Source organism: Haemaphysalis longicornis, unplaced genomic scaffold (genome assembly GCF_048455015.1).
Source record: "Haemaphysalis longicornis isolate Haplotype H1 unplaced genomic scaffold, Haemaphysalis longicornis Haplotype H1 scaffold_5, whole genome shotgun sequence".
NCBI classification, from domain to species: domain Eukaryota; kingdom Metazoa; phylum Arthropoda; class Arachnida; order Ixodida; family Ixodidae; genus Haemaphysalis; species Haemaphysalis longicornis.
The window spans coordinates 42396547-42421136 of record NW_027526385.1 but is presented as its reverse complement, the minus strand read 5'-3'; the positions used below and the strand labels follow the sequence as shown (position 1 = coordinate 42421136).

Below are 24590 nucleotides of genomic sequence, written 5' to 3'. Positions count from 1 at the left end.
GCTGTCAAAATACGGGGCAGAAACCCTGTCAAGTTGCTTCTTAGCGGCTTTTGGTTTCTGCTCTTATTATTATTTCAAGATTGTATGAGATTGCAATGCTGGATAAATGAACTGTTCATTTTTCTGCTGTTCTTTTCGCTGTCAAAATACGGGGCAGAAACCCTGTCAAGTTGCTTCTTAGCAGCTTTTGGTGTCTGCCCTTATTATTATTTCAACATTGTATGAGATTGCAATGCTGGATAAATGAACTGTTCATTTTTCTGCTGTTCTTTTCGCTGTCAAAATACGGGGCAGAAACCCTGTCAAGTTGCTTCTTAGCAGCTTTTGGTGTCTGCCCTTATTATTATTTCAAGATTGTATGAGATTGCAATGCTGGATAAATGAACTGTTCATTTTTCTGCTGTTCTTTTCGCTGTCAAAATACGGGGCAGAAACCCTGTCAAGTTGCTTCTTAGCGGCTTTTGGTTTCTGCTCTTATTATTATTTCAAGATTGTATGAGATTGCAATGCTGGATAAATGAACTGTTCATTTTTCTGCTGTTCTTTTCGCTGTCAAAATACGGGGCAGAAACCCTGTCAAGTTGCTTCTTAGCAGCTTTTGGTGTCTGCCCTTATTATTATTTCAACATTGTATGAGATTGCAATGCTGGATAAATGAACTGTTCATTTTTCTGCTGTTCTTTTCGCTGTCAAAATACGGGGCAGAAACCCTGTCAAGTTGCTTCTTAGCAGCTTTTGGTGTCTGCCCTTATTATTATTTCAAGATTGTATGAGATTGCAATGCTGGATAAATGAACTGTTCATTTTTCTGCTGTTCTTTTTCGCTGTCAAAATACGGGGCAGAAACCCTGTCAAGTTGCTTCTTAGCGGCTTTTGGTTTCTGCTCTTATTATTATTTCAAGATTGTATGAGATTGCAATGCTGGATAAATGAACTGTTCATTTTTCCGCTGTTCTTTTCGCTGTCAAAATACGGGGCAGAAACCCTGTCAAGTTGCTTCTTAGCAGCTTTTGGTGTCTGCCCTTATTATTATTTCAACATTGTATGAGATTGCAATGCTGGATAAATGAACTGTTCATTTTTCTGCTGTTCTTTTCGCTGTCAAAATACGGGGCAGAAACCCTGTCAAGTTGCTTCTTAGCAGCTTTTGGTGTCTGCCCTTATTATTATTTCAAGATTGTATGAGATTGCAATGCTGGATAAATGAACTGTTCATTTTTCTGCTGTTCTTTTCGCTGTCAAAATACGGGGCAGAAACCCTGTCAAGTTGCTTCTTAGCGGCTTTTGGTTTCTGCTCTTATTATTATTTCAAGATTGTACGAGATTGCAATGCTGGATAAATGAACTGTTCATTTTTCTGCTGTTCTTTTCGCTGTCAAAATACGGGGCAGAAACCCTGTCAAGTTGCTTCTTAGCAGCTTTTGGTGTCTGCCCTTATTATTATTTCAAGATTGTATGAGATTGCAATGCTGGATAAATGAACTGTTCATTTTTCTGCTGTTCTTTTCGCTGTCAAAATACGGGGCAGAAACCCTGTCAAGTTGCTTCTTAGCGGCTTTTGGTTTCTGCTCTTATTATTATTTCAAGATTGTATGAGATTGCAATGCTGGATAAATGAACTGTTCATTTTTCTGCTGTTCTTTTCGCTGTCAAAATACGGGGCAGAAACCCTGTCAAGTTGCTTCTTAGCAGCTTTTGGTGTCTGCCCTTATTATTATTTCAACATTGTATGAGATTGCAATGCTGGATAAATGAACTTTGAGCTACAGACGCACTCTGTTTTGGTCAGTACCTAGCGCAAGGCAGTTTCGCTTTAATGAATAATTAAGTTGCTAGACCATTATAATGTTTACCTTAACCAAGGAAAATCCCCAAATGGCCTGTTCCAGAAGTGATTATACAAGTTTTTTTTAATGCAGCCATCTGTGGCTCTCAATGGACTTTTCATAGAGAAATTTTAATGCCACAAAATCAGATCCACCTATTCTATCAAAGTAGGTGGACACACTTCATTTCCTTTACCATCGGGGAAGCTCCCCTATCCCCCCTTCCCACGGTATTTTCGATACTGTGAGGTGGGCCGGGGTGACCAAAGCGAAAATAACTAACTCGGTCTGTCAACAATTATTGACTACTGACAACTGTTATTGTGTGGATAAACTGCCCACCAACGCAGGCGGCTTCGGAGTTAGTTAATCTTACCACGAACACCGGCCATTTTGAAATATCAGGGCGGAAAAGGGGTCGCACTACGGTATATTACTCTGGGGCCCCTTTTTGTAATAACTACATTCCATTGGTGTACTCTACTGAGGCAACAATAAAGTTCTATGCTCCTTAATACAAAAACATGAACAGAGCAATGCGAAGGTTAAGTAGAGTACGACGTCACCTCGACGTCCTTGTATTTTAAATTAGTGTAAATTTCTTGTTTTAGCTTATTAATTTTGCTTTAGGAGGGTTTGTAACTGGGCTAGTTGGTTCACTGCATGAAGTTGAACAGCGCAGGGACGGGACAGCGCCCGTGTTTGTCGCATCTGCTCTTAGTCCCGTCCCTGCGCTGTTCAACTTCATGTAATTTTGCTTGCTTTCCTTTATTTTTTTCCTTTTCAATGTAATTCCTTTCCTTTTTTTTTCCTTTCCGCCGATATGAAATCTGTCGTATGCCCCTGTCACAACGGCTGGCCACTTCGGAGTCCCCCGCACGTACGACCCCGTGCGGAGTCGTTCCCTCTGGCCCGGTCTATATCCACTCGCGCGATGTTACGTAACTGGATGCGACTTGTGTTGGCGGCGAAAAGCACTGCCCACGTTTCCTTTACCCCACTAATCGAGACTACCCTTGAACTTTCTTTCTGTGTTACTCTGGACTTAGTGGACTCTTTTCGTTTTTTTAAGTCCGGAAACAAGACATCGGCCGTTGCGATGGACTATGCGCCGTGCTTCGCAATCACCTCCACCCTGGCTGCTTGTTATCCGACCTATGTTGCAAGGAATGTATGCATTGTTGTAATTCTGCCTGTTGGAGCTTCCCGCTAATTACTCACGGACTGCGGCCGATACTTCTTGTTCAATGTTATTGATTAGCTCCTTCGCTCCCGCTCAACTCAGCACAAATTTCCCACAGCTTACCATCCGCGAACGGTACGCATTCATCGAAAGGCTACTACAACTACTATCAACTGGAAACTTAGGACCACGCCCCCCCCCCCCCCCTACTCCTTAGTCTCCACTGGCCACTGGGATTGGGCCGCTGCTATCTGCTACATTGCCTCCGCCTAAATTGCCATTCTTCCCCGCCACGACACCTCTGGTTTTTCTTTTTCCTTTTACGCACTTCAAAGCTGTGAACCTGGTTTGATTCTTTACCAAGCTCTGCCCCCTTATCGACCGAGTACACTCTCAACGCAACCACCTGGTCTAAATAAGCAAGGCAGGTTACCGCGACAAACTTAACGCACCGCAAGCCCTCCAGGAGACTCGCAACGGTCCGTGCTACTGGCTGCTCCGTCTTACAAAAATTTCTGTGGTTGATTCCTCTGTCATAGGAATCGCTAAAACACGAAAGTGAAACTTGCAGCGAAATCTGCAGCTGAGCATGGTCTGCGAGTCGGCGGCTGTCTTGTGGGTGTGCTTGGCCAGCGACGTCCTGCTGGTGGGTCGCTTCCGCAAAGGTGTGCTGGCGTCATTTCCGTGACGGATATGGCGTCAGTGAAATCTTGATGTATCGCGGCATAAAACACTTTCATGTTAATATATAAAACCCGAAAACGAACAACCCTACGTATATGGGCCGGAAGTAAAAACACAGTCAGCAGTGCGTTAAGTGCATGTTACCACTCAATTAATTGATTGATTGTAGGGTTTTAACGTGCCGACGCAATGCAGGCGATGAGGCGCTCCATAGTGGAGGGCTCCGGACTACTTTTGACCACCTGGGGATCTTTAACGTGCCTCGAAATCTTGTACACACAGGCGTTTTCGCTTTTTCGCCTCCATCAGAAAAGCGGGCATGGTAAAATTCAAGTGATGCAATCAAATGGAACAGAGGTCCCGCTGCAATCGCCCAGTGATGTTTCTTGGCGGAGGGTTAGTTAGGTCGGTGACCGCCAATCACACAAACAAGATTTGGTGTTGAATATAGAGATGGCCGGAAAGTGGCCGGAACAGAGGTCTCGCTGCAATCGCCCAGTGATGTTTCTTGGCGGAGGGTTAGTTAGGTCGGTGACCGCCAATCACACAAAAAAGATTTGGTGTTGAATATAGAGATGGCCGGAAAGTGGCCGGGGAATTGCCACTGCTTCATCTGGTTTCACTAGCATCTCCATTATTTCCTCTGAGGGCGTCGAAACAATGCCTCCGACACATGCCTCCTAACGTGCTGCGTTGCTTGTCAGCATGCAAGTTAGCTCTCACAGCCAGCAAAAAAATCTTTCTGTACACAAGACTCCAGAGATGGGGGTGAACTCAAGAGTATAATTACTATATTTATTCAATTATAAGGCGAGGGTGCAGTTAGGAGAGTAAAAAAAATCGCCACATATATATATACTGAGCTTAGAAGATAAGACAGAGTATGACTTTGAGACTACAGATTTTGGAAAAAAACCCTCACAACCCTCACCTTATATTCAAATAAATATGGTATCTTCCACCCAGTCAGCTTTTAACAGCCTAAGGTGCACATGTTATAACCCCCACCCCCCCCTACCTCCATCCTGATTAAGCCGACATATTTCATCAAAATTTTAGTTAAGTGTTCTTAGGTTTCATTCAACAAGGGACCCCTTTTCTGACTGGTTTTAGCCTCTTTTCAGGTGCTGGAGTTGTGGGCGTTATGCTAACACAATGAACGCAATGCTGAGAATGCAGGCCGCAAGGTCAGACTCTTCACTTACTAAGGGTCAGTTTTTTTCCCCCTTTTTCAAGCTTTAGGGTAGATGCAGTCTGTTTTAACCTCCTCTAAACAAATGGTTACAGAAAAGTACAACGTAAAAAGAATCATGTGATAGAAACAAGCTCAGTATGTGCTGAAGACATGATGGTGCAGTGTACTTAGGAGCGAGGTTCTAGAGAGGGCCTTTCAACCACCCTGCCTACACTATGATGAGAACTATCTTCTGACAAGTGTAACAATTCCTCCCCAGCATCTCATTTTATAACAGTAGTGCACGCGAGGCATTCGAGATATGCATGCAAGCAGGGGAAAGATTTCAAATTCCCCTGGTCTCTCACACCTTTGGTTGTTCCAACGAGTATGAAGCTGGTTGAGTTGCTCTCCGGCGGGTTGTCGTAGTTCCAGCCCACAGCACTGATCACGTGCCCCTGCAGTGGGAAGCAACGTAGGGGAGGCCGTGAGTTGGATGTCTTTTACAACCAAGGGAAACCAGATGCTTGTAGTTACACACGGTTGTGTGGTAAAATGAGAAAGTAAATGTGAATGAAACCTAACACGAATGAAAATTAAAAGAGCAGAGTCCGGGGTACATTTCAGCGAAGAGTGTGGCGAGCATGCAACAAGGATTTTGGGTACTGGGGCTGGAGAGGAGGGCAAAGGAGTGTTCAACAATCAATGCCTCAAACACATTCGCCGAAAAAGTAACAAGAGCCTTACAGTCTGGGATCGCCCGGGCAATGATAAAATAAAGTAGAGACAAGTACAGGGCCGAACAATACCCCTCACTTCAACAAAGTGCAGTTGGGGTAGTGCTGAGGAGTGAAGAAACAAAGGAGGTGGCTGAAGGGTGTTCACACAGAGGGTCCCCTGAGGCCCAACATAATGCCCGCACGCCCACCCCTCCCGCGCACCTTGAGCTTGGCCAGCGACTGGGCCTTTGGTGCCGTCTGGTGCAGGTAGCAGTTGTCGAAGGACACCTCCCCGTCCGAGTGGACCACGCTCACCACCAGGTGGCGACCCATGGGGTCCAGGAACAGCTGGTGGATCTTGGCCGCGTGACCTTTGTCCCCGAGCGATCGGCTCAGATCCACCTCTGCATGGGGTGACCATTGGGCAGCAGCCAAAGACAAGGACATCAGAGGCTTGAAGAGGTGCAAACACGATAATGCCCAAAGTACAGACTGGGGCTCCTTGATTATCAGACTCGGACTCTCCGAGAAGCAATCTGGCATCCGTTTTTACACACATTTCAATGGCGTGGAGATTACTAGGGCTACCAGTGGACTCTCCGCAGCAAGGTTCGGGACTGTAAATCAAACAGCCTCACTGAGTGAGCTACACTGAGGGGGTTTTCAAACTGCTTTAGGACACATTTTTGTACCGAGAAAAGTGCGCGGAAGTTCTGTTTCTTCTTCCCCACCATTCCCGGCGCATCATCACCTGTGAGAGCGCACTCGCCGGACCGCAAGGCAGGATTTCATAATTTGTGATTTCATTCAGTCCCTACAAACTGCATAAGAGCTAACACAAAGAAAGGCGCTATAAAGCATAAAATGGTAGACACAAATACAGATTGCTCCTTTGAAGTGAGTAGTGGCAGTTTTATAAATGCTTTTGTAGGTTGTAAGAAGGAAACTCGCCCAGTGGAGGCAAAGCAAGGCCTGAAAAACGAGGGCAGCTTATAAATCAATCCCCACTGGCGTGACTTGAAGCGAAAAATGCCGTTATGGCGCAGAGCTATGACTCCCCGCTTTACCCCTCTCTGCATATGGAACATCCAATTCCCAGTACACTGACAAAAGAAATTTTATTCCGGGTTCAAGTTCACCTAGAGCTGCCTTCTTAATAGGAACGCAGCACTGAACGCCCCAAAATGCACGGATAAACAGCAGGCTTTAAGGGAACACACTGGTATTAAACCAAAAAGCTTTATTTTTACAGGTATGATAAAAAAAATAGGAGGCACATGTAGTTTATCATTCTGATTATACATATAAAATGTGTGTTTGTGTAAAACGACTATGTTCAAATTTATTTGGATTTTTCTATTTGATTTTTTGACAGCCTTTGTAAGAAAACTGCTGGAGCGATTCAGCTGAACAAGGTACCTGTCAACTGTGCACAGATCAAGGAGTGCAATAAGACCAACAGTATCATTCTGTCTCGTCTGTAGCAGAAGTTACGACCATTTGAAGTTTGGGCCTGGAAGGTGGAAACAAAAAAAAGAAAAAACGGTTTCGCTTTCCAGGCCCAAACTTCAAATGGTCGTAACTTCTGCTACAGACGAGACAGAATGATACTGTTGGTCTTATTGCACTCCTTGATCTGTGCACAGTTGACAGGTACCTTGTTCAGCTGAATCCCTCCAGCAGTTTTCTTAGAAAGGCTGTCAAAAAATCAAATAGAAAAATCCAAATAAATTTGAACATAGTTGTTTTACACAAACACACATTTTATATGTATAATCAGAATGATAAACTACATGTGCCTCCCATTTTTTTATCATACCTGTAAAAATAAAAAGACCCACGCGCCCCCTTAAAGGGGCCATGAATACAAAATACAACTTCATTTAATTAGAAAGAACAAGGTTTCACAGTACCCCCCCCCCCCTCAGCTCCATTCTAGCCACAAAAGATGTTTAAAAAAAAAACAAGAGTAGTGAACAACTTTCATATTTTGCGCTACAATGACATGTTATAGGCAGGAATGACGCAATATAGGCTAGCACTACAAACATGGTTATCAGTGTGTGTTAGCCGCATGTTAGCACTCCCGTGACGCGACCAAACGGAACTAGAGGCCCCACTACAACCGTTCAGTCGGCTTAGCGATCTTAACAATCGTCTTAGCGATGGGTTAGTTTGCAAACGTGATTCTGTGACGTCATATGAGTTGCCAGAAAGTGGCCAGGGAGTCATCCCTTCCTCACACGTTTTCTTTAAAATATCTCCATTATTTGTTCAAAGTTTGCGATAAAATTGGTATCCTTGTTGTCAGGACCAAGCAGCCTTTCTAATGAACCAAACTTGTATTTTGTTCATCATGGCCCTTCAAAGGGGTGATGCGGACAAAACACAAGTTTCTTTTATTCGAAAGATTTCATGTTTTATAGTGCCCCTAGTGCTTCTCTGGCAGTAAATGATGCCATATTCACTGAGAAATCAATCAATTTAGGCTAAAATTTTGATTCTCCCGCCAAATCGTGCATTTTCGGGACGTCAGCACTGAAATCATAAGTGCGCGTATTCAAATGAACTTCCACTGCATCATTCGGCTCTGCAGCCTAGCTTATGGTCAGTACTCCCAGATGGCGCTGCCATACTCAGCCACGGACCGTTGTCCACCGTTGCTTTGTTGTTGACCGTATTTGCACCTGGCTTGTTTTTGTTACGGTAGAAAGTAATCATTTCATGAAACATGGGGAATGCTCGACAAACAGGGTCACGTAAGACAACATCGCTTACGCCAATCGGCCAGTGCCGTGCAAGTCAACTCCAAAGCAGCGATATGCTGAGCAGCTAAGACAAGCATAGTGAGCCCAGTACCAACAGCAGTGCACATAAGTACTTCTATGGTACGTGTATTTTCGTAACTTTCATTGTTTACCGCACCATTCTTACTGTTTTAAAATGAATGAACATTACATTTAAGTGCAAATAGCTCGTTCGGCAAGCTTATAAGCCCTGCCTAATTTGTGTTTGCGTTTGCCGACCTCAGGCAATTGCCCAGCTGGGTCCATACGACATCATAGGTTGTGTTGCGGGAAATGAGCAAGTGGGTCACATCACCATTCCCTTTTTCCCTAAATATGTAGCTTATCTGAGTGAAGTGCGAGTTAAAAGTGGTGTCAGTATGGTTCTAACAAGGCAATCTTTTGAATGAACCAAACTTGTATTTTGCTTTTATGAACCCTTTAAGCAACGGGTTGGCCAATGATGCATAGTGTGTGCTCTGGATGCAAACAAGCCCAACTTACCATGTGGGTTGTTGGGAGTTACGATGGGTATGCGAAGTAGACACTTGTTGGCCATGGCAAGTACCAAGATCTGGTTGCTGACGACCAGGTGGGTGATCGGGCACTGGGGGCTGTGTGGGGTGCAAGGAAGCAAAAACGAAATCTATTCTCCTCTTCTACAGCTTCTTGTACAACTTCTTGTAGAGGCAAGCGACAACATTAAAGGGGTCCCGAAGCCCCCTCTGCCAACACTACAGTGCACAGCACAGTGTAAGTGATCAAATGCCCCAAGAATTTTGTACTTCCAGTCAACACCGTCAACAGAGGTATTGCATATTTTGGCACCCTTCTGTCCTTTTCTCTCAAACCGTTAGTAGGATTGTCAAATTTAGCCCTGCTTTGGCTTGAGACAATGACGTGCATGAATGAAGAAGTAATAAAGCTGGATTACGGTTCATGGCGTCGCACTTGTATAGTGCACAGGAACCTGATGCAGGATGGTGTGATAAGAACTTACGTAAACGTTATCCTCGTCTTTTTGAAGATTGGGGCTTCCACTTCAAGCGAGGCATTGATGTAGCCAGTTGTCTGAAAGTGGAGAAAGTTGCAAGAATATAATGCTATACGTACGAAATCATGCAGCCCTAGTGGAGATGGGTATACTCAAGACCACACATCTTATCGAACATCGGTTGCGAGAAAGAAACTGTTTAGTTTTACAGTCTCCAACTTGTGTACAGACGCTCTGGGTCGAAATACAAGCTCTTTCGGACATTTTAGCGCGGTACAGCTAGTCGGGCACTTTTTTGAAGCAATACTTCAATACTTATACACATTATTCTTAGAAGTTGTTGTGTAATGGTGCTGCTTGGGTTGCTGCAGTCGACACAGCGTGCATAAAACACTGCCTAAATTTCAGAAACTCACCAAGCCGTGCTATAGCCATGCGTACAGACTCGGCCTCAAGTCATTTTGTCAGCACTTGAGTAGTACTGGAAGGCTTGGATAACCTTTTCCTATCTGTAAGTAGGAGCTGAATAACTGCCTTTGGAGCCAAGCAGAGCAAATGTTTCCGCAGGAACAAATTTTAAATACTGAGTATTTTAAGGCAGAGTTACTGAATTTCTCTTGGAATCACAAGCTGAACAGTCATGAGAAGTGATCGCGGGTGTCAGATGAGGATGTGTTTACAAAAGCCACCACTTACCAGCTCCGGAAAGGCAGTTCTACCGGCGGAACCCAAATAGCCAGCGGACTGCGAGGTTACTTCCTCGTACTGATCGAACAAGGACGACATCCTCAGTGATCCTGATAGCGCACTAGCAAGTGCTTTCCCAATTAATTGTCCGTCAAGTCGAAACTAAAGGACTTCAAAATGAAGCCCTAAAATGGGGGCGTTGTACCCGAGGTGCGTCACACCTTGAGAGCAGAATTTCACGCCATAATCAACACTGTTCCGAGCATATACAAACTAAACAGTTCCGCTTTATCGAAACGCTAAGTGAACTACGCAGGGCTAGCGCGTCACGCGCTTTAAATTAAGCACCACAAACTAAAGTTATGGCAAAGAGTAAACAATCGACGGTGAAGACGCAAACTCCATGGAGGCAGCCATGACAGAAATCATTGTTTCTAACTGATTTTTATTCGATAGCGAAATCTATTCACGATAACGGAGGCAAAATTCACCCTGTTTCGTGACGAAGCATCAACAATACACTTCAAAAATCACAACTTTTTGTTCACTTTCAACGAAAATAATTAAAAAGAGCGGTAGCCTCGCCGCATTGTTTTGGAGAAGAAAGAAGGAGAAAAATTTTGTAGCTAGAAACTTTGTTAAGCTCATTTTTAAAGTCACAAAGTTTATTATTATAATTTTTTTTATTTTATTGTTAAAATATTACCTAAATAAAATCTTAATAACAAAATACTACTATATTTTAGCCCCAAACCGCTAAAATAGAAACTGGCGCTGGTGGTCAAAATTAATGCCCACCAGAGTGCAGATTAGTAGGGCACCTCGCTGTTCATTGTGCCGGCGTCGTTTGCTGCATTCTGGGAAAACAAGGCTTGGTTGGTAGTGAGGCTTGGTGTTTGCTGTGAAGGAGTCGGCTTCATTCTTCTGCTCACGGAGCTACTAACAAAATAAGGTAAGAACTGCATAGCATCTGTACAAACATCCCATTCTCCTAGGGTTGCAATGTAATGGTTACGTGTAGCTCTGGCACGTCATGCGAAACGAAAACACAAAGCAATGGCAGCGGCAGCGGCCGTATGCGTCGTGGCACGCTGTCAGAGAATGAGGGCTTATTCGTTGTGCCAAACGATGTCGCGCAAGCTACGTAGTTATGAGTAGCGGAGTGAGAGGAATGGGTTTCGCTTCCTTTTGTTTATCGCGAAACAGCACACACACCGGCTTGAAGCTTTGTGCTTACCGGCTCAAAGATGGCGCCTAGTTCTCTAGCTTACGGCCCGCCTCGCGGGCTTCGTTGAAATCCTGAACGTGTTCACTCGGTGGGACGTCTTTATTTCGCCTGGAGGAGGTATTTTTGCTTATTTTTTGGTGTTTGCGGTCTTGGCGAAGCTTCGGGCTTTACAGCGGGAGTTACGTTTGGGGTTTTTTTGGGTATCGAAAAAAACAAGTGACATCAAAACATATTGCATAATCAGTGCGACGTGTACGCGTAAAGTTAAAATACTCGACGTTAGTTCACAGAACCGAAATAAGTGGATTAGTTAGTAGTTAGTTTTTTTGAGCACCCGGTGGGACGAACGGACCTTGAGAAAAATTGGATTCGTCTTTCCTTATCATGGCGGCACTACGCAGAGTGGGCCTAACGCATGGAGCTTGCGTTGTCAGTGGATTTGTTTGTAGTACAGCCTTCTACACGGTTTGCTTGGTCGGCGACCTCTGCACGCCAAGTGCGGCATCTACTGATAACTCCCGGACCTAGATCGCTTGCGTCTTAAAATGCGGGTTCACGTTCCATTTATCTGCTTTGTCCTTTCTCGATTTATTTTTTCCGCCGCTTTGAGCGGCGGACAATCGCCCTAGTCGTCAGCGGGTCGCAAAACAAAAGGGGAGGGGTTGTAAACGCTCTTGTAAAACGTTCTCGTGGAGCAACTTTGATGCAAAGGATTCCCGTTCGTTACCTCAGTGCGTGGCGTTGTTCTATCGGCTTTTTGTTTTGTTACGAGCCGCTTCTGGCGGTCGACCGCCTACTCTGAAGCCCGAGCACTGCGCAAGCTGGGAAAAGACGCAGCGGATATATTAACGCTACATCGCACATTCAGAGACCAGCAATTTGAAACCAGGTGTTATCGGCCGACGTCGACGTCCGGAGCAAGCCGTTCCGGCGCTGTAGCAAACATGCCAGGAAAATGTTTTTGAAGCTGACGTGACGGTGTAGTTCAGCTCTTCATGAGCGGGTTGACCTTGCTTTAGCTGCCAGCTTGTGGCTGGAGTAATTGTAACGTCGTTGGACGCACAGCTGGTGTCATGGACATGCTGATGTAAAAGCAGAGGGGAGCATGTGCATTGAGGCACCCTTGTCAGTCAACTGCTGTACACCAGGAAATTTCTGTAGACGTCACGATCAGGCCTGCTGCAATTAGAAAGCCAGCACGGTGCTACCTTCCGCAGCACTGCAACTGTCTTTGAGAGCGGATTGGAAGAGTGATAGCTGATAGTGTTGATTGCATTCACAAAAAAAAAATTGTGGGAGGATATTGCGAGAATTGTCAATGGAGAGTAGGACCACTTTCAAGGGAGCATAAAACCGTACGGGCTACGCTCCTTGCCTGTATTTTTCATTTCAATGGTCATTTCACGGGCCATTACAATCAACGGCAATAAGACGTCAGATTTTCTGGTACGTGTGCTATCACTACAAGTGCTTCGCCTTCAATAAAGTTGTTACTGCAACAGCATGTGCCGTGACATTAGGCTAAAGCGTTGTGCTGCTCAGCACAATGACGCGGGTTTAATTTCTGGCCGCGGCGGCCGCCTTTCTGAGGGAGGCGAAAAGCGAAAACCCCCCGTGTGCTCGAGATTTCGGCACACGTTAAAGATCCCCAGGTGGTCAAAATTAATCGGGAGCACTCCACTATGGCGCAGTTTCGGCGCGTTAATCCCCACAATCAAACTACCCCTTCTGATGGGGTTTGTGCATTCAAGCCATGGTTGCATAAAGTGTATTTGTCAAACTCGCAAGATCGCCATCATGACTGTATATAATCACATGCTTGATTATTTTTCATGTGTCTGCGGAGCACGGGTAGTGAGCGGCCAAAAAATTCCCCCGCATTTCCCCCGAGGGGGAGAATGTGAAAGTGCGAATGCACGGTTGTCGGCCCGCTTGCGGCGCTTGCGCTCGGCCCCCGCAGCCCACCGCCTCGCCGCCTTCTCTTCCATCTCTTCCATCGGGTTTGTAGTATCACGTGTACACGCAGTTATCAAGCTGCTATAACGCCGCTGAGTCGCCAACGTACGCCGCTGACGACGTAGTTTGAATGCGTTAAAGATATAAGGCGCGTTACTAACACTGATATCAGCGTCGCGTCCGTGGCTTAGTCGGTAGAGCGTCGCGCTGCGGCCGCAAAGTCCTCGTATCGAAACCTGGCGCCGGATGCTGTTTTTTTTTTATATAGAGAGGAGGACTGCGGACGCCGCCGCCGGCGGTGGAAGGTTTGGGGTCGCTTATAAAGTGCATTCGCACTTAAAAAAATATGCTCGCACGCGAACAGCCGCACAAAAGCGCGCAGACGCCGAGAGCCGCGCGCCAACGAGCCGTGGTGCCCTCTATTCTGGATCATTGCAGACTATTTTGCTTCGGCGTGCCCCTTCCCGACACTATACTCGGTGACAACTTAAGAACGGCACCGGAAGTTGCCGCTTTGCCTTATCACCGTAGCCAGATGTTTCTCCGCGCGGCGCAAGTAGGGCGTTACTGGGAATATTTTGAACATGGTGCGAGCCATTTCCCGTGATTTTTTGTACTTAATATGCTTAAACGACTCCAGTGACGACAAACTGCGCGAGACAAGGCAGACGATATCACACATTCATAGCAAACCCCTTTCAAAATGCACGCGCACTGACGTCACGGGTCCGGCACTGTGGCAGGGTGATACACTACGTGAGGTGGTGCCGTTCTTGGGTTGTAACCAAGTATAGGAAAACCTTTCTAGCCTCTATAACGCGGGTGTAAAAAAGTGTGCTCCACATCTGTTGTCTTAAATTTAATTTACAAGTTCTATGTGTTAGGTGACCTCTTTCTTTATAGACAGCGGGACATTAATGCATTTTTTTTTCCCGCACGAGTTGTCGCGGGAGTGGCAGGGAGTTAGCTTAAAAAGCAGCACGAGTATACTCAGGAGTAGCAGGGGGTGCGCGTGGGTGGTTTCACGAGTTATCTCGGTAGTGGCAGTTAAAGAGTTAAGGGTCCAGAGGGACCTGACACTTGTGACCTGGAACCCCTGCGGTGGCTCAGTGGCCGAGGTGTTGTGCTGCTGAGCCCAAGGATGTGGGTTTGGTTCAGGCCTCAGAGGCTGTTTTTCAGATGGTGGGATTTTGGCGCAGGTTATAGATATTAAGGTGGTCGAGAAAAATCCAGAGTCATCCTCTACGGCACGCCTCATAGTCTAGGGGCAGCTTTGGAACGCCAAAACCCTGAAATTCGAATTTATTTAGGGCCTGGCGGGGTGTTTCTTTAGGAGTCTGGAGCCCTGGATCAAAGGCCCCACCCATCATTTCAACGTCACCCCCTTTTTGATCCTTCAGTACCGTATTTTCGCTTGTATAACCCACACCCAAAAATGCGAAAATGTCGGTGGCTAAGTAGGGGTGCGGGTTTTTCCTTTAGTGCAGCTTCACCGCAATGCGCGTTGTGTCGGGAAGCTCCTACGCAGTAAAACGCTAAGCCTTCTGTAGCAGCGATTGCACAAAACATACAAGGACAAAAAAGAAGAAACGAGGACGAGCGCACTGTGACTTTTCTTAGGGAATTCTGACTTTCGCCTTGCAGTCAGTCTGTTTGTTCTATGGGCTAAATAGATGCTTTTTCTGTCTACATAGTATGTGACGTGTTGCTTGGGCAGTAGCGTTGGTGCAGCCTTTCCCTATCAAATGTGGGCAATATGCGATGATTTTTTTTTCCTGTCCTCCTTTTCCAGCGGGCTGAAAGTGGGGCGTGGGTTATAGGTGCGAAAATACGGCAAATGTCTCCCCCTTCACCCTTGCCTGCAGACATGGCTCGCTACAGGGACTCGTGTCCCACTGACTGCAAGGTGTACGTGGGCGAGCTGGGCAACAGTGGCACCAAGCACGAGCTCGAGGAGGCCTTTGGCCACTACGGGCCGCTGCGCAACGTCTGGGTGGCTCGGAGCCCGCCCGGCTTCGCCTTTGTCGAGTTTGAGGACAGCCGGGACGCCAGGGACGCCGCCCACGCGCTCAACGGAAAGTGAGTGGGAGGGCTGGGGTGCGATTGCGAAGGGGGAGCAGGATACGGGGGTGGCTACAGGAACCTGTTTGTGAAGGTGGCACATTTTATCAGCATGCCTTGGGACAAGGCAGTGTGCACGTGAAGCACAGATTGCGACAACTTCGTTCTTCCAATGTACCGCCAGCCGATTCTTCTCGAGCATATTGTAACGACGATGTTAGGTTAACACCTGCCACTATGGTAGCATCATGGTCCAGCAGTGAAGCAGTCGAGACGTTAAAGAAGTTTTAAGGTTAACTGATTTAATTTACTGATGACATTGGCTGCTTTTTAACGCATACAAATTTGGCTGAATACACTTATTACATCAAATGAGAAAAACAGTCAAGAGAACAAGAGTACGTAAACGGGAAATTGCTGACTGGTTTGCGGAATCTCAACCGAAAGGGCCCGTTGATGGGTGGCAATGTCTCTCAAATCAGGCCCTGGTGCAGGCCACCCGCCCCGTGAACCCGGCCGAGAGGGTTTATATTCGCTTCAAGCGGACGCCCCACTTCTTGCAGCCAATTGGGGAGATGCTAACACCAATCATCCATGTTTACTAAAGTAAACAGTGGAAAAGGCAGAAAGGTCGTTTGAACTTTACCGAAAGTCCGGAACACGCCACGGGGGGGGTGGAATGCCGCTACCGCGCTGTAACCCAAGCTGGGCCGATGGCTCCCCGTAACAGCTGCGTCTTCCAGTCGGTCAGCGCACACGTCACAAGCCTTACTTAGGAAAAAAAAACATGGCTCTGCGACCGAACATGGATGCTACAAAAAAGAAAAAGCAAACAGAACGGGTGCTTCGTGGCAGTATGTTCGTTAGTGCAAGAACAAGTGAGCGATTTTCAGTTACTGTAAAGTTACGAAAGAACGCCCACCCAAAGTAAAGGTGTATCAAATTAAAAATACGGCATGGACGGGCTTTCGGGTGATGTGCGGAAAACTAGTCAGCCAAAACTGCAGAGGTCAAGAAAAATGCAAAATGGGAGAACTTTCAGATCAAATGAGGAAAGGACAGATAAGTGACTGCATCAAAACATGAATAGATGATTCGCGTTTATTTTGTTCACGAATTGGTACTAAAGCCATCGATTTCAGGGGGTGGGTGATTTTAAGTCTTTTAGTAAATTGAATATTTCACCCGTTAAAAAGTCCAACTGCACTCAAATCTCACCTCGACCAAATTTATTTTTAATCTGTGGTACGTACCACCAAATCAGCTGCAAGCTAAGTGGTAGCCTCGTGAAATGCCTCGTTAACCATTCAGAAGCATTTAAAAAAAAACCTTCGCCGCAGACCGTGCTGCACCTGCCGGCGGATCGCGTAAACAGCCATTACACACCTGTGACGCTCCGGCCAGCCGGGGCTTCTTTATCTGGCCAGCTACGCAGCTGGAAAACTGGTCGAGCTCTGCTGCGCACGCTCCACCCATTTGCTGCCCCGTTTGCGCGCATGCTTGCTCCCGAGCTGCTGACCGTCTGGCCGCTTGCTGGATGGCTGCAATGTCCTCGATTTCGGTTTCAAAATTGCTGATTTTTGGTGATCGCTTGCGGCGTCCACGCGCCTATTTTAGCTGTTGTATTTTGAATCTTGCTTTCTTTTTCAGCAGACTATGCAAGAATAGTGTTTTCAAGAGGTTGAAATTTTGAGTGCAGTTGGCCTTTGAGGGGTGGGTGCTGTTTCGGGGGGAGGGCGTTCTCTTGGAACTTATGGTAAGCTGGGGGAAATATTTACCTGGCACCAAAGTTAAGGCATATTGAATTGAACCATTAAGCACCGCTGTCTTGACAGTATTGACTCTATGGCTTTCTGCACTCTGAAGTGCAGTCGAAACTCGTCACAGGCTTACGCGTAAAACACTGCACATGCACAAAGAAATTGATAGGTTGGTCACTTAACGCTAGTGTAAGTTCAACCATGTTCTCAGCAGTATTTTTTATCCTTTTGTGCACATAAATGCAACTTGCATTCGGGGTTGGTGTCGTGGTTGCGGAAATCCTTTCGTCCACTTATGTATACCAGCGAGTGGCAGATCTAAAAAAAAATTCCACTTTCAAACTTTCCAGGGCATTATTAGCAAAGCGTTGTCAGTTTCAGGTGTGATGCAGTTTGGATACAGAGCATTTACTTGACAAAAATCGGTTGGCGGTCCCTTCGAGATAGCACTGTTATGTTAGGCACCACACCTCTCTTGTGACAGAAGCAGAAAACGGCTTGTTTAACCAGGTTTCTCATGGCACTTGCAAAATGCTTTTTCTGTGTTCACCTGGTTTGTTGAGCAGGACATTTCTTTCTGTCCTCCGTAAACTTTATCCCAAACAAGCTGCTACATTTGGTTTCCTGGAAAGCACCTATGCGGCCCTGTAAAAAACACTTGTTTCCTGTCCGGGCACTTTTATGAGGTGATTCCTGGTCGCAGCAGTGCCGTAAAAGAGGGGCTGCGCGCTTTCAGAACCCTGTGCGGTCGTCGAGTGCGGGTGGAGCTGTCCACCGGCAAGTCCCGCAACTCCTACCACGGCTCGTCGCGGCCGTTCCAACCCACCGACCGTTGCTATGACTGCGGCGAAAGAGGCCACTATGCCCGGGACTGCAGCAGGGGCCACACACGCCGCGGCCCATCCCGGTAAGGCTTTGCGCGTTTTTCCGTGCTAAAATTTCTCCTCCTTTTCTGGTTAGCGGGGGCAGTGCTAGGCTGCTGCTTACGGTTCTTAAATAAACCTAACTGGCTACTTGATGAGGCCTCTGGCAGAGCAAGCTTCGTTCTGGTGCCCTTTTCATTTCTGCATCCCTGCAGCGAGTGATGTTGGGGGCTTTTGTTTTCTTCTTCAGCGGGGGGTGGGGAGAGAGTGCATTCGGCGAGTAACGGTGGTGCCCCCCCGTGTCTTGTAGGCCTGAGCCTCGCCCCCCTTGTCATAAATGCCCGAGGGGCTACGGTTGAGTCGGCGGCGGTGGCTGCGACGCCCGAACTCCTACGGCTGCAGCGCTGCTAGAGCAGGCGGCGCTAAGAGCGATGGTGGGGCGACCGGCACGGCTCTCGTCAGTTCTGCTAGCGTGCTCTTCCCCACTGGGCCACACGCACGGTGGGGGCCAGGCACAGAGTACTACATCCGCTCCTACTACTACTACTTCCACTACTTCCACTACTACTACTGAGAGAGAGGGAGAGAGTATCGGGAAGAGCTGCATTTCTGCTGGCAGCCGAGAGTTGTCTCTGCGGGCGAGCGTTGGGTTGCGGCTGGCTACTGCTGCTGCGGCTGCTGCCCCAAAGGTGAGTGGTGTCACGGGAGTGCTGTTGTGGTTGCCGATGGCGTCGAGCCGGGTTGGCGCTAGGTCACCCCATGTGGGTGGATATGCCGAGGACGTGGTTTGTCTCGAGCACAGCAAAGAGGGTCTGTCCTTCTTTCGAAGTGGCCATGAAGACAAAATGCGATGCATCTTGTCCCGATAATGACATTAGTTTTATTGCAAACTTCAAAGAAATAGTCTGTGTGTTAAAGAAAAATAAGGTTCTTATCATGAAAACTGTGAAGTGCGGATCAGTGATTCGCTTGAGGGGCTGTGGCGCCCTCTCTTGACTAGTTTCAGTATCAGCCGAAGTATTGATACCGAAAGTAGTCAAGAGAGGGTGCCGCAGCCCCCTGGAAAGGCCCATAGACACTGGCTTGGGTTTTCATTAATATGGGGTAATTAATGTGTTCAATCATGTTTCTCTCTCTCTCTTTTTTTTTAACGGCGCTGTGCAAAGATCACCCCCAACACTTTGCGTATGAGTATAGTGTGCCTACGTGGCCCAGTGGGATTGACATTGGCTTCTTGATGCGAAGGGCCCAGTTTCGGTCCCAACCAGGGGAAGGGGGGATCTTTTCGAAGCCTGTTTGCGTGCTTGACGCCGCGTGACAACAAATACTAGATGCCGTTGCCCCGGATGCCGTTGCCCCGGATGAGCTAAAAAGTCTCTTGGGGCTAGAATGGAACCCGGTTTGTTCCCGAAGGCTAGTTCTTTGAAGGCAAACGAGGCCGTGTTTTGTCTTCATGGTTGCTCTTAGTGGGGTTGGGTTGGGGAGCACTGGGGGCGCATGTTGTTGCTCCGGTCAAGCCTGGTAGAAGCCATGGTGGTATGTGGAGGTCGGAACACTGTGCTGCCCATGTGCATGGCACGGTTAGGGGTTGGTCTTGGGGCGGCCTCTTTGGATGGCGGGTGTGGTGTGTGTTACCATTGTTCTCATTAGTTGTGGTTCCTTGGACTCGGTGCTTGGGAAAACGATTGCATGGGATGTGTGTGGGTCTTTTATTAAACACAGTTACGCTCTTCTAGCAATTTTACACGGAGGCACTGATGCGGGCTTGCTTGCAGGCATTTTGGGATGAACGGTAAGCACTTGGGACGTCTGTAATCTTGTATACAAGCTTAGATCATTTGCCAGCACTTGGGTCTTTCTTTGGGCGTGCGGCACCCTTTTAGCGTAGGCGGAAAGTTGAAATCGTGCGGTGCTTTGGTTACTAGGCTTGATATTTGTGGATTCGTGTGTAGTTTTTTTGGTGGGGGTGGTGGTGGGGCTGGCTATGCTAGAGAGAGCTTAAGGTAGTGTATATGAAATCGCTGCTCACAAAATGTTTCTCTCTGCTGAGGTGCGCCATTCAATCTACGCACCAACAAAGCTTTCCAGTGCCTTTCGCCCCTGGACCGAGTTCCGCATTCAGTACAGTTGGCCATACTAAAGAATCCAAATGTTAGCGCAAGAATTAATCGAAAGCTTTAGTTGTCGTGCGCATGCAATGTTGGGACATTGGCCAGGCTGTTGCAGTTGTGGAAGATAGTTTGGATGGCTGAAGAGTTCTTGTTGAGTGAGCAAAGGGGGGGGAAGCCCGGAGATAGCATGTTTTGGTGCAAGAGTCGTGACTGGGACTTGGTGTCGGTCGACCCCAGTGACGACAGGTCGCGGTCCCGGGGGCGCCGTTCACGCAGCCGGAGCCGCTCCCGGTCCCGCAGCCCAGGATTCAGCCCTCGCCGTGGAGGGGGCCGGTCACCGAGCCGGTCACCCCGGCGCTATGCTCCAGCTGACTCCCGCAGCCGCTCGCGGAGCCGGTGAGTTGCTTCTGGCCACAGGAATCTGCATGCTTGCAGTGTTGGTTGCTTTTAAAATGCCATCTCAGTTGTAATGTTTACAAAAGAGAGAGAGAGAGAGAGAGAGAGAGAGAGAGAGAGAGAGAGAGAGAGAGAGGGGCCAGTATAAACTGACTGTACCATAACAATGCCCAGCTTGCACACTTCTTTGCGTTGCACCAGACAAATTTAGTCTTCGTGAAGAGCAACTGTGGTAATCTACTGTCTCTTGGGGCCCTATTGTTGTTGTTCAAACTAATATTGTTTGCGAAACCCTTTACAGGGGCTTCCGAGGTTATCCCCACTTTGAAAGGAAATATTAAGGGTCTTGTTTTCTTGTGCCAAAAGTGTGAGGACAGCAAGAACTGTGCCGAGCTGCGTTCCAAGGCAGCGTGCAAGTCAGATTCCTGCACTTGTGCTAGTTTATTCACCCTGGTACAAAAGCTGAGTTTGCAAGATGTCCTTCGTCTAAGGGAGCGGTAATCTACAAGCGGTGTCAGCACCATTTGTTGCCGTGTGTGTGAGTGCTTCTGCTGCATCTTGCAGGTTTCTTACACCAGTGACTCGGAGACGTCACGGGTAGATTTCATTAATAAAAAAAAGTGACGTATACTGGACTATGCGCTCCGAGGATTCATTGAGTGGAGGTGGATCTCTTCTGCATCCTTATGCAATGTGTACTGCCCCTTCACCCATGATCCTGGCTTCTTGTGTTCCCTTGGTAATTCTGCCCAGACATTGGGACCTAGGTGCTATGCACTACAGAGGAGAAGCAGGCAGTTCATACTCTTGGTGTGCAGCTAAAAGTCTGCTGTCTGTGGGCAAGCTTTGGGAATTTAATTCGTGCACATCTACCATTTTTACACGATTCTAACGTGCGCCATTTTTCTCAAAAATTTGCCCTCAAATTTGTGTGTGCGTTACAATAGGGATCAAAGCCAAATTCTGCTCAAAGCGGAAAGCAGCAATTCCACAGACATGGCCTACCGCCAAAATTAAATTTTAATCTTCGTGGTTGTCAGCGTGAAGTAATATTTTTCAAATTTTTCTACGTAAACTTGCTTGCGCGTTAGTCGGGGGCGTATTTCAATCATGCAAATATGGTCAGCAGACCTATAACATCCAAAGCTGTTTGGGCCAACAGGTATTTAGCGGTTCATATTTAAAGAGCAGACAGATGATACACAAGAAGAGGTCCTCTTCTTCTGTATCGTCTGTCTGCGCTTTAAATATGAATCAGATCCAACTAGCTCAACTCTGAGCACGAGGTTGCGGGTTCGATTCCCGGCCGCGGCGGCTGCTTTTCTGATAGAGGCGAAAAGCAAAAACGCCCATGTGCACAAGATTTCGGCGCACATTAAAGATCCCCTGGTGGTCGAAATTAACCTGGAGCCCTCCACTACAGCACGCCTCATCGCCTGCATTGGGTTGGCATGTTAAACCCTACAGTCAATCGATCACTAGCTCAACTTTCCGTTCTGCTGTATTTAGTGGAGTGTATGGCTTTTCTCATTGGCCCACACATGTCTCTCCTTCCTGTCAGGTCGCCTTTGGGCAAGCGGGGCCGGAGCGGCTCCAAGTCCCCCAGTCGCAGGGACTCTCGCAACGGGAACCTGGACTGAGCACGACTGGCACGACCAGTCGTGGGTGCCAGCATCGGGGGCGCTTCCTTCCTCACCCCTTAGAAAGCTGGCACGCCCGTCGGCAGTGCCGCTTTTTCTCATTTGCTCCTCGAAGGAAGACCCCTCATTTTTCATCGTCCTCTTTGGCCAGTTCCAGGCAGACTCACATGCATGCTGTGCTAGGGGTGTCGCCGCTGAGCTGCCAACCACAATCTTGCCCTAGCTTTGTCACCATTCACCCCACCTTTGCTTCTGTGTGAGAATAAAAGTGCTGGCACCACTCACTGTGTGTTCTTTGTGTGTTACTTCTTTTTGCTGGTATAAAAAGGGGTCTGCAACAAAAGTGGCAGTTACAAGAGGTATAAATTTTGATCTGTGCAGGTGTTACAAATGTTTAGTGCTGGGCTTTCAATTCGTACTAGCTGGTACTGGCGTGTGGAAATAAGACATTTGTGCCTTGTCGACGCTTAGTCACACCAATTACGGAGAAGCTAGGGTTAAGTCCAGCAGCGCTTGTTCAATGATGGTACGTTTTCCTGCTGTGTATAGACAGCCTTACTGTGAATCAAATATCAGCATTGCAGAGATGCCAACAGCATTTATAAAAGGCCAAGGGTAATATCGAGGCTTTCAGTTGTCCTGCAGCGGTGGGAAAGACCTGGCTGTTCTACTAAGACAGGTACGCATATTGCACAGTTCTGTTAAAAGTAATTTTCGGATTGCATGCTTTATTTTGTGTTTCCAAAGTTTCCTTGTCGAAAACCAGTGCGAAGTGCTATATAGAGAAATATTCTTGACAAACTATTTGTGCAAGGTAACGAAAAAACTATTTTTGGTTCTCCGTCTCCAGAACTACACTACAATGTGCCGCCATCTTGGGAAGCTTTCAACAGCGAAGCTGTTAGCAAATAGTCTGTGTATGGTGTCCGCAGCTGTAAACTTTAAAACTACAAAGAAAATGCCGAGCACTTTTGGACACAAGCCTCGAGCGCACATTCGTCAAACCAAGCTTAGCCCGTTCTAGTAGGCGCGAATTTCGCCTGTGAATTCGCAGCCTCGGTGCTGCAAGTGCGCCAAAACAGTCTGTTCTAGTTGTCATGGCAAATTTACAAGTGTTTGGAACTGTCAAACATCTGTGAATGCTGGTTGGCATTTGGCAGTTTATCGGGGCAGTGAAAATGGAACAAAAAATCGTTTTGCTGCACGAGCGGCCCCGGAGCTGCGAATTCGCACCATGTAGAACGGGTCTTGAGGAGATTGGCCAACATTGGCCACAAAAACACTCCAGTGTTCGCTGTATCGTGGCAACACTTGCTTGAAACGAGAAAGACCCGTCATAGCGTACGCCCCTCGTTTGTTGCATGCGCTCTGTGCCATCGAAGAGCCACGACTTGAATTTCGAAGCTGCTGTAGGTAATCGCTGACTCCACATGGTCCAGCTGAGGAAGAGGCCACACTGAGAGCTACACCAGAGACAAGTAACGTTAGCAGAGTGGCGTACAAAAACTTTGACCGAAACTACGTGCTCACTCTGGCCTTGCACAACGTTGAAATTCCATGCTGTCGACGTCAACCACGACACCACACAACGTAAATGATTACCTACGACATTTTCTCTTAAAGTCTTGCATGTGAGCACAAGCTTCCGTGAATATTTTTGTCTCTCACAAACATGCAAACGCCAGAACAAGATGGTGAAACGAAGAAAACAATAGCTTCTATGAGGGCGTGATTGGCTCTCTTGCCAGGTTCGCGTAAACAGTCTTCCCGATTGGTACGCGAAGCGGCTACTGTGTAGTTTAGGTGCTTCGCCGATTTTTTTCCATTTTTTAGATTACACGGGCGGCTCAGTTACCATTTAGCCATTTTATCTCTCGCGGTACTGAACAGTGACGTTATCGCAGCGATAATGCTTGTGAATGTGTGCCAGGCTATGGGAAGTTGCACAGCTCAAAGACAGGGTTCATCAAAAACGCCTTCACTGTCGTTCGTCCTTGAGTGTGAAACACAGTGTGCGCGTCAATAATCGGGGTACGTGAAGCGAAATTCTGGACTGATTGCAGTGTCATGAAACGCTGAGTTATGACAGCGAGCTTGTATTACGAGCCGCAAAAGTGGGTTGATTGACACGCCGAAAGCTGCAGCGCGGGCTGCATTGTTGCAAAGCGTTCGGGCGGCGCCCGATAGCGGAGCTGCTACTATTTGTGGAAAAGAAGCCATACTCTGTCTCAGCTGTGTTTGCTGCACATGAAGCTGGCACACATCTTTTTCAAGAGCATCTGTAGGTGCTTCACCTAGCTGAGTTAAGGGTCCTTGGTGGAAACGAAGTACCTGAAGGACTATGATGCGTTGGGCCTCCTGCGAAGGTCCTACCCGAGTAGGCTGTGCAACCGCGTCGTCACAGTTGTCACAGCCGCCACTGTCCGCAGCACGTATCTGCGCAACGATCGCCTCTTCAGTGAGGCACTCAGATGTTTCCAAAATACCGGCCCTGACATCTGATCCGCGAAAAAGGGAGGTAC

At 47.4% G+C, this 24590-nt stretch overlaps 2 protein-coding genes across 5 annotated transcripts in view; one reads left to right on the top strand and one right to left on the bottom strand.

Moving 5' to 3' along the window:
- Dor (vacuolar protein sorting-associated protein 18 dor) overlaps positions 1 to 10472 on the bottom strand; it is a 50847-nt gene extending 40375 nt beyond the window's left edge. Inside the window, exons 1-5 of the mRNA XM_077670216.1 lie at positions 10063 to 10472; positions 9373 to 9443; positions 8877 to 8986; positions 5809 to 5990; positions 5238 to 5325 (exon numbers count right to left, since the gene is read on the bottom strand). Of these exons, the coding sequence (XP_077526342.1) occupies positions 5238 to 5325; positions 5809 to 5990; positions 8877 to 8986; positions 9373 to 9443; positions 10063 to 10152 (541 nt within the window). The 5' untranslated portion in view covers positions 10153 to 10472. The remainder of the gene's footprint in view (positions 1 to 5237; positions 5326 to 5808; positions 5991 to 8876; positions 8987 to 9372; positions 9444 to 10062) is intronic.
- A 368-nt stretch (positions 10473 to 10840) lies between these two features.
- On the top strand, positions 10841 to 22352 carry LOC144138108 (serine/arginine-rich splicing factor 7-like). 4 transcript variants are annotated; one of them, XM_077670213.1, is made up of 5 exons: positions 10841 to 11005; positions 15103 to 15316; positions 17795 to 17965; positions 20270 to 20428; positions 21990 to 22352. In XM_077670213.1, exons 2-5 carry the CDS (start codon positions 15105 to 15107, stop codon positions 22066 to 22068), a joined length of 621 nt encoding a protein of 206 aa, XP_077526339.1. In that variant the 5' UTR covers positions 10841 to 11005; positions 15103 to 15104; the 3' UTR covers positions 22069 to 22352. The 4 variants fall into 4 exon arrangements, with proteins under 4 accessions (XP_077526339.1, XP_077526340.1, XP_077526341.1 ...); XM_077670214.1 differs by having other exon boundaries at positions 10861 to 11005; positions 15030 to 15316; positions 20309 to 20428; XM_077670215.1 differs by having other exon boundaries at positions 10861 to 11005; positions 15030 to 15316; positions 20270 to 20315; positions 22018 to 22352.
- Positions 22353 to 24590: the final 2238 nt, after the last annotated feature.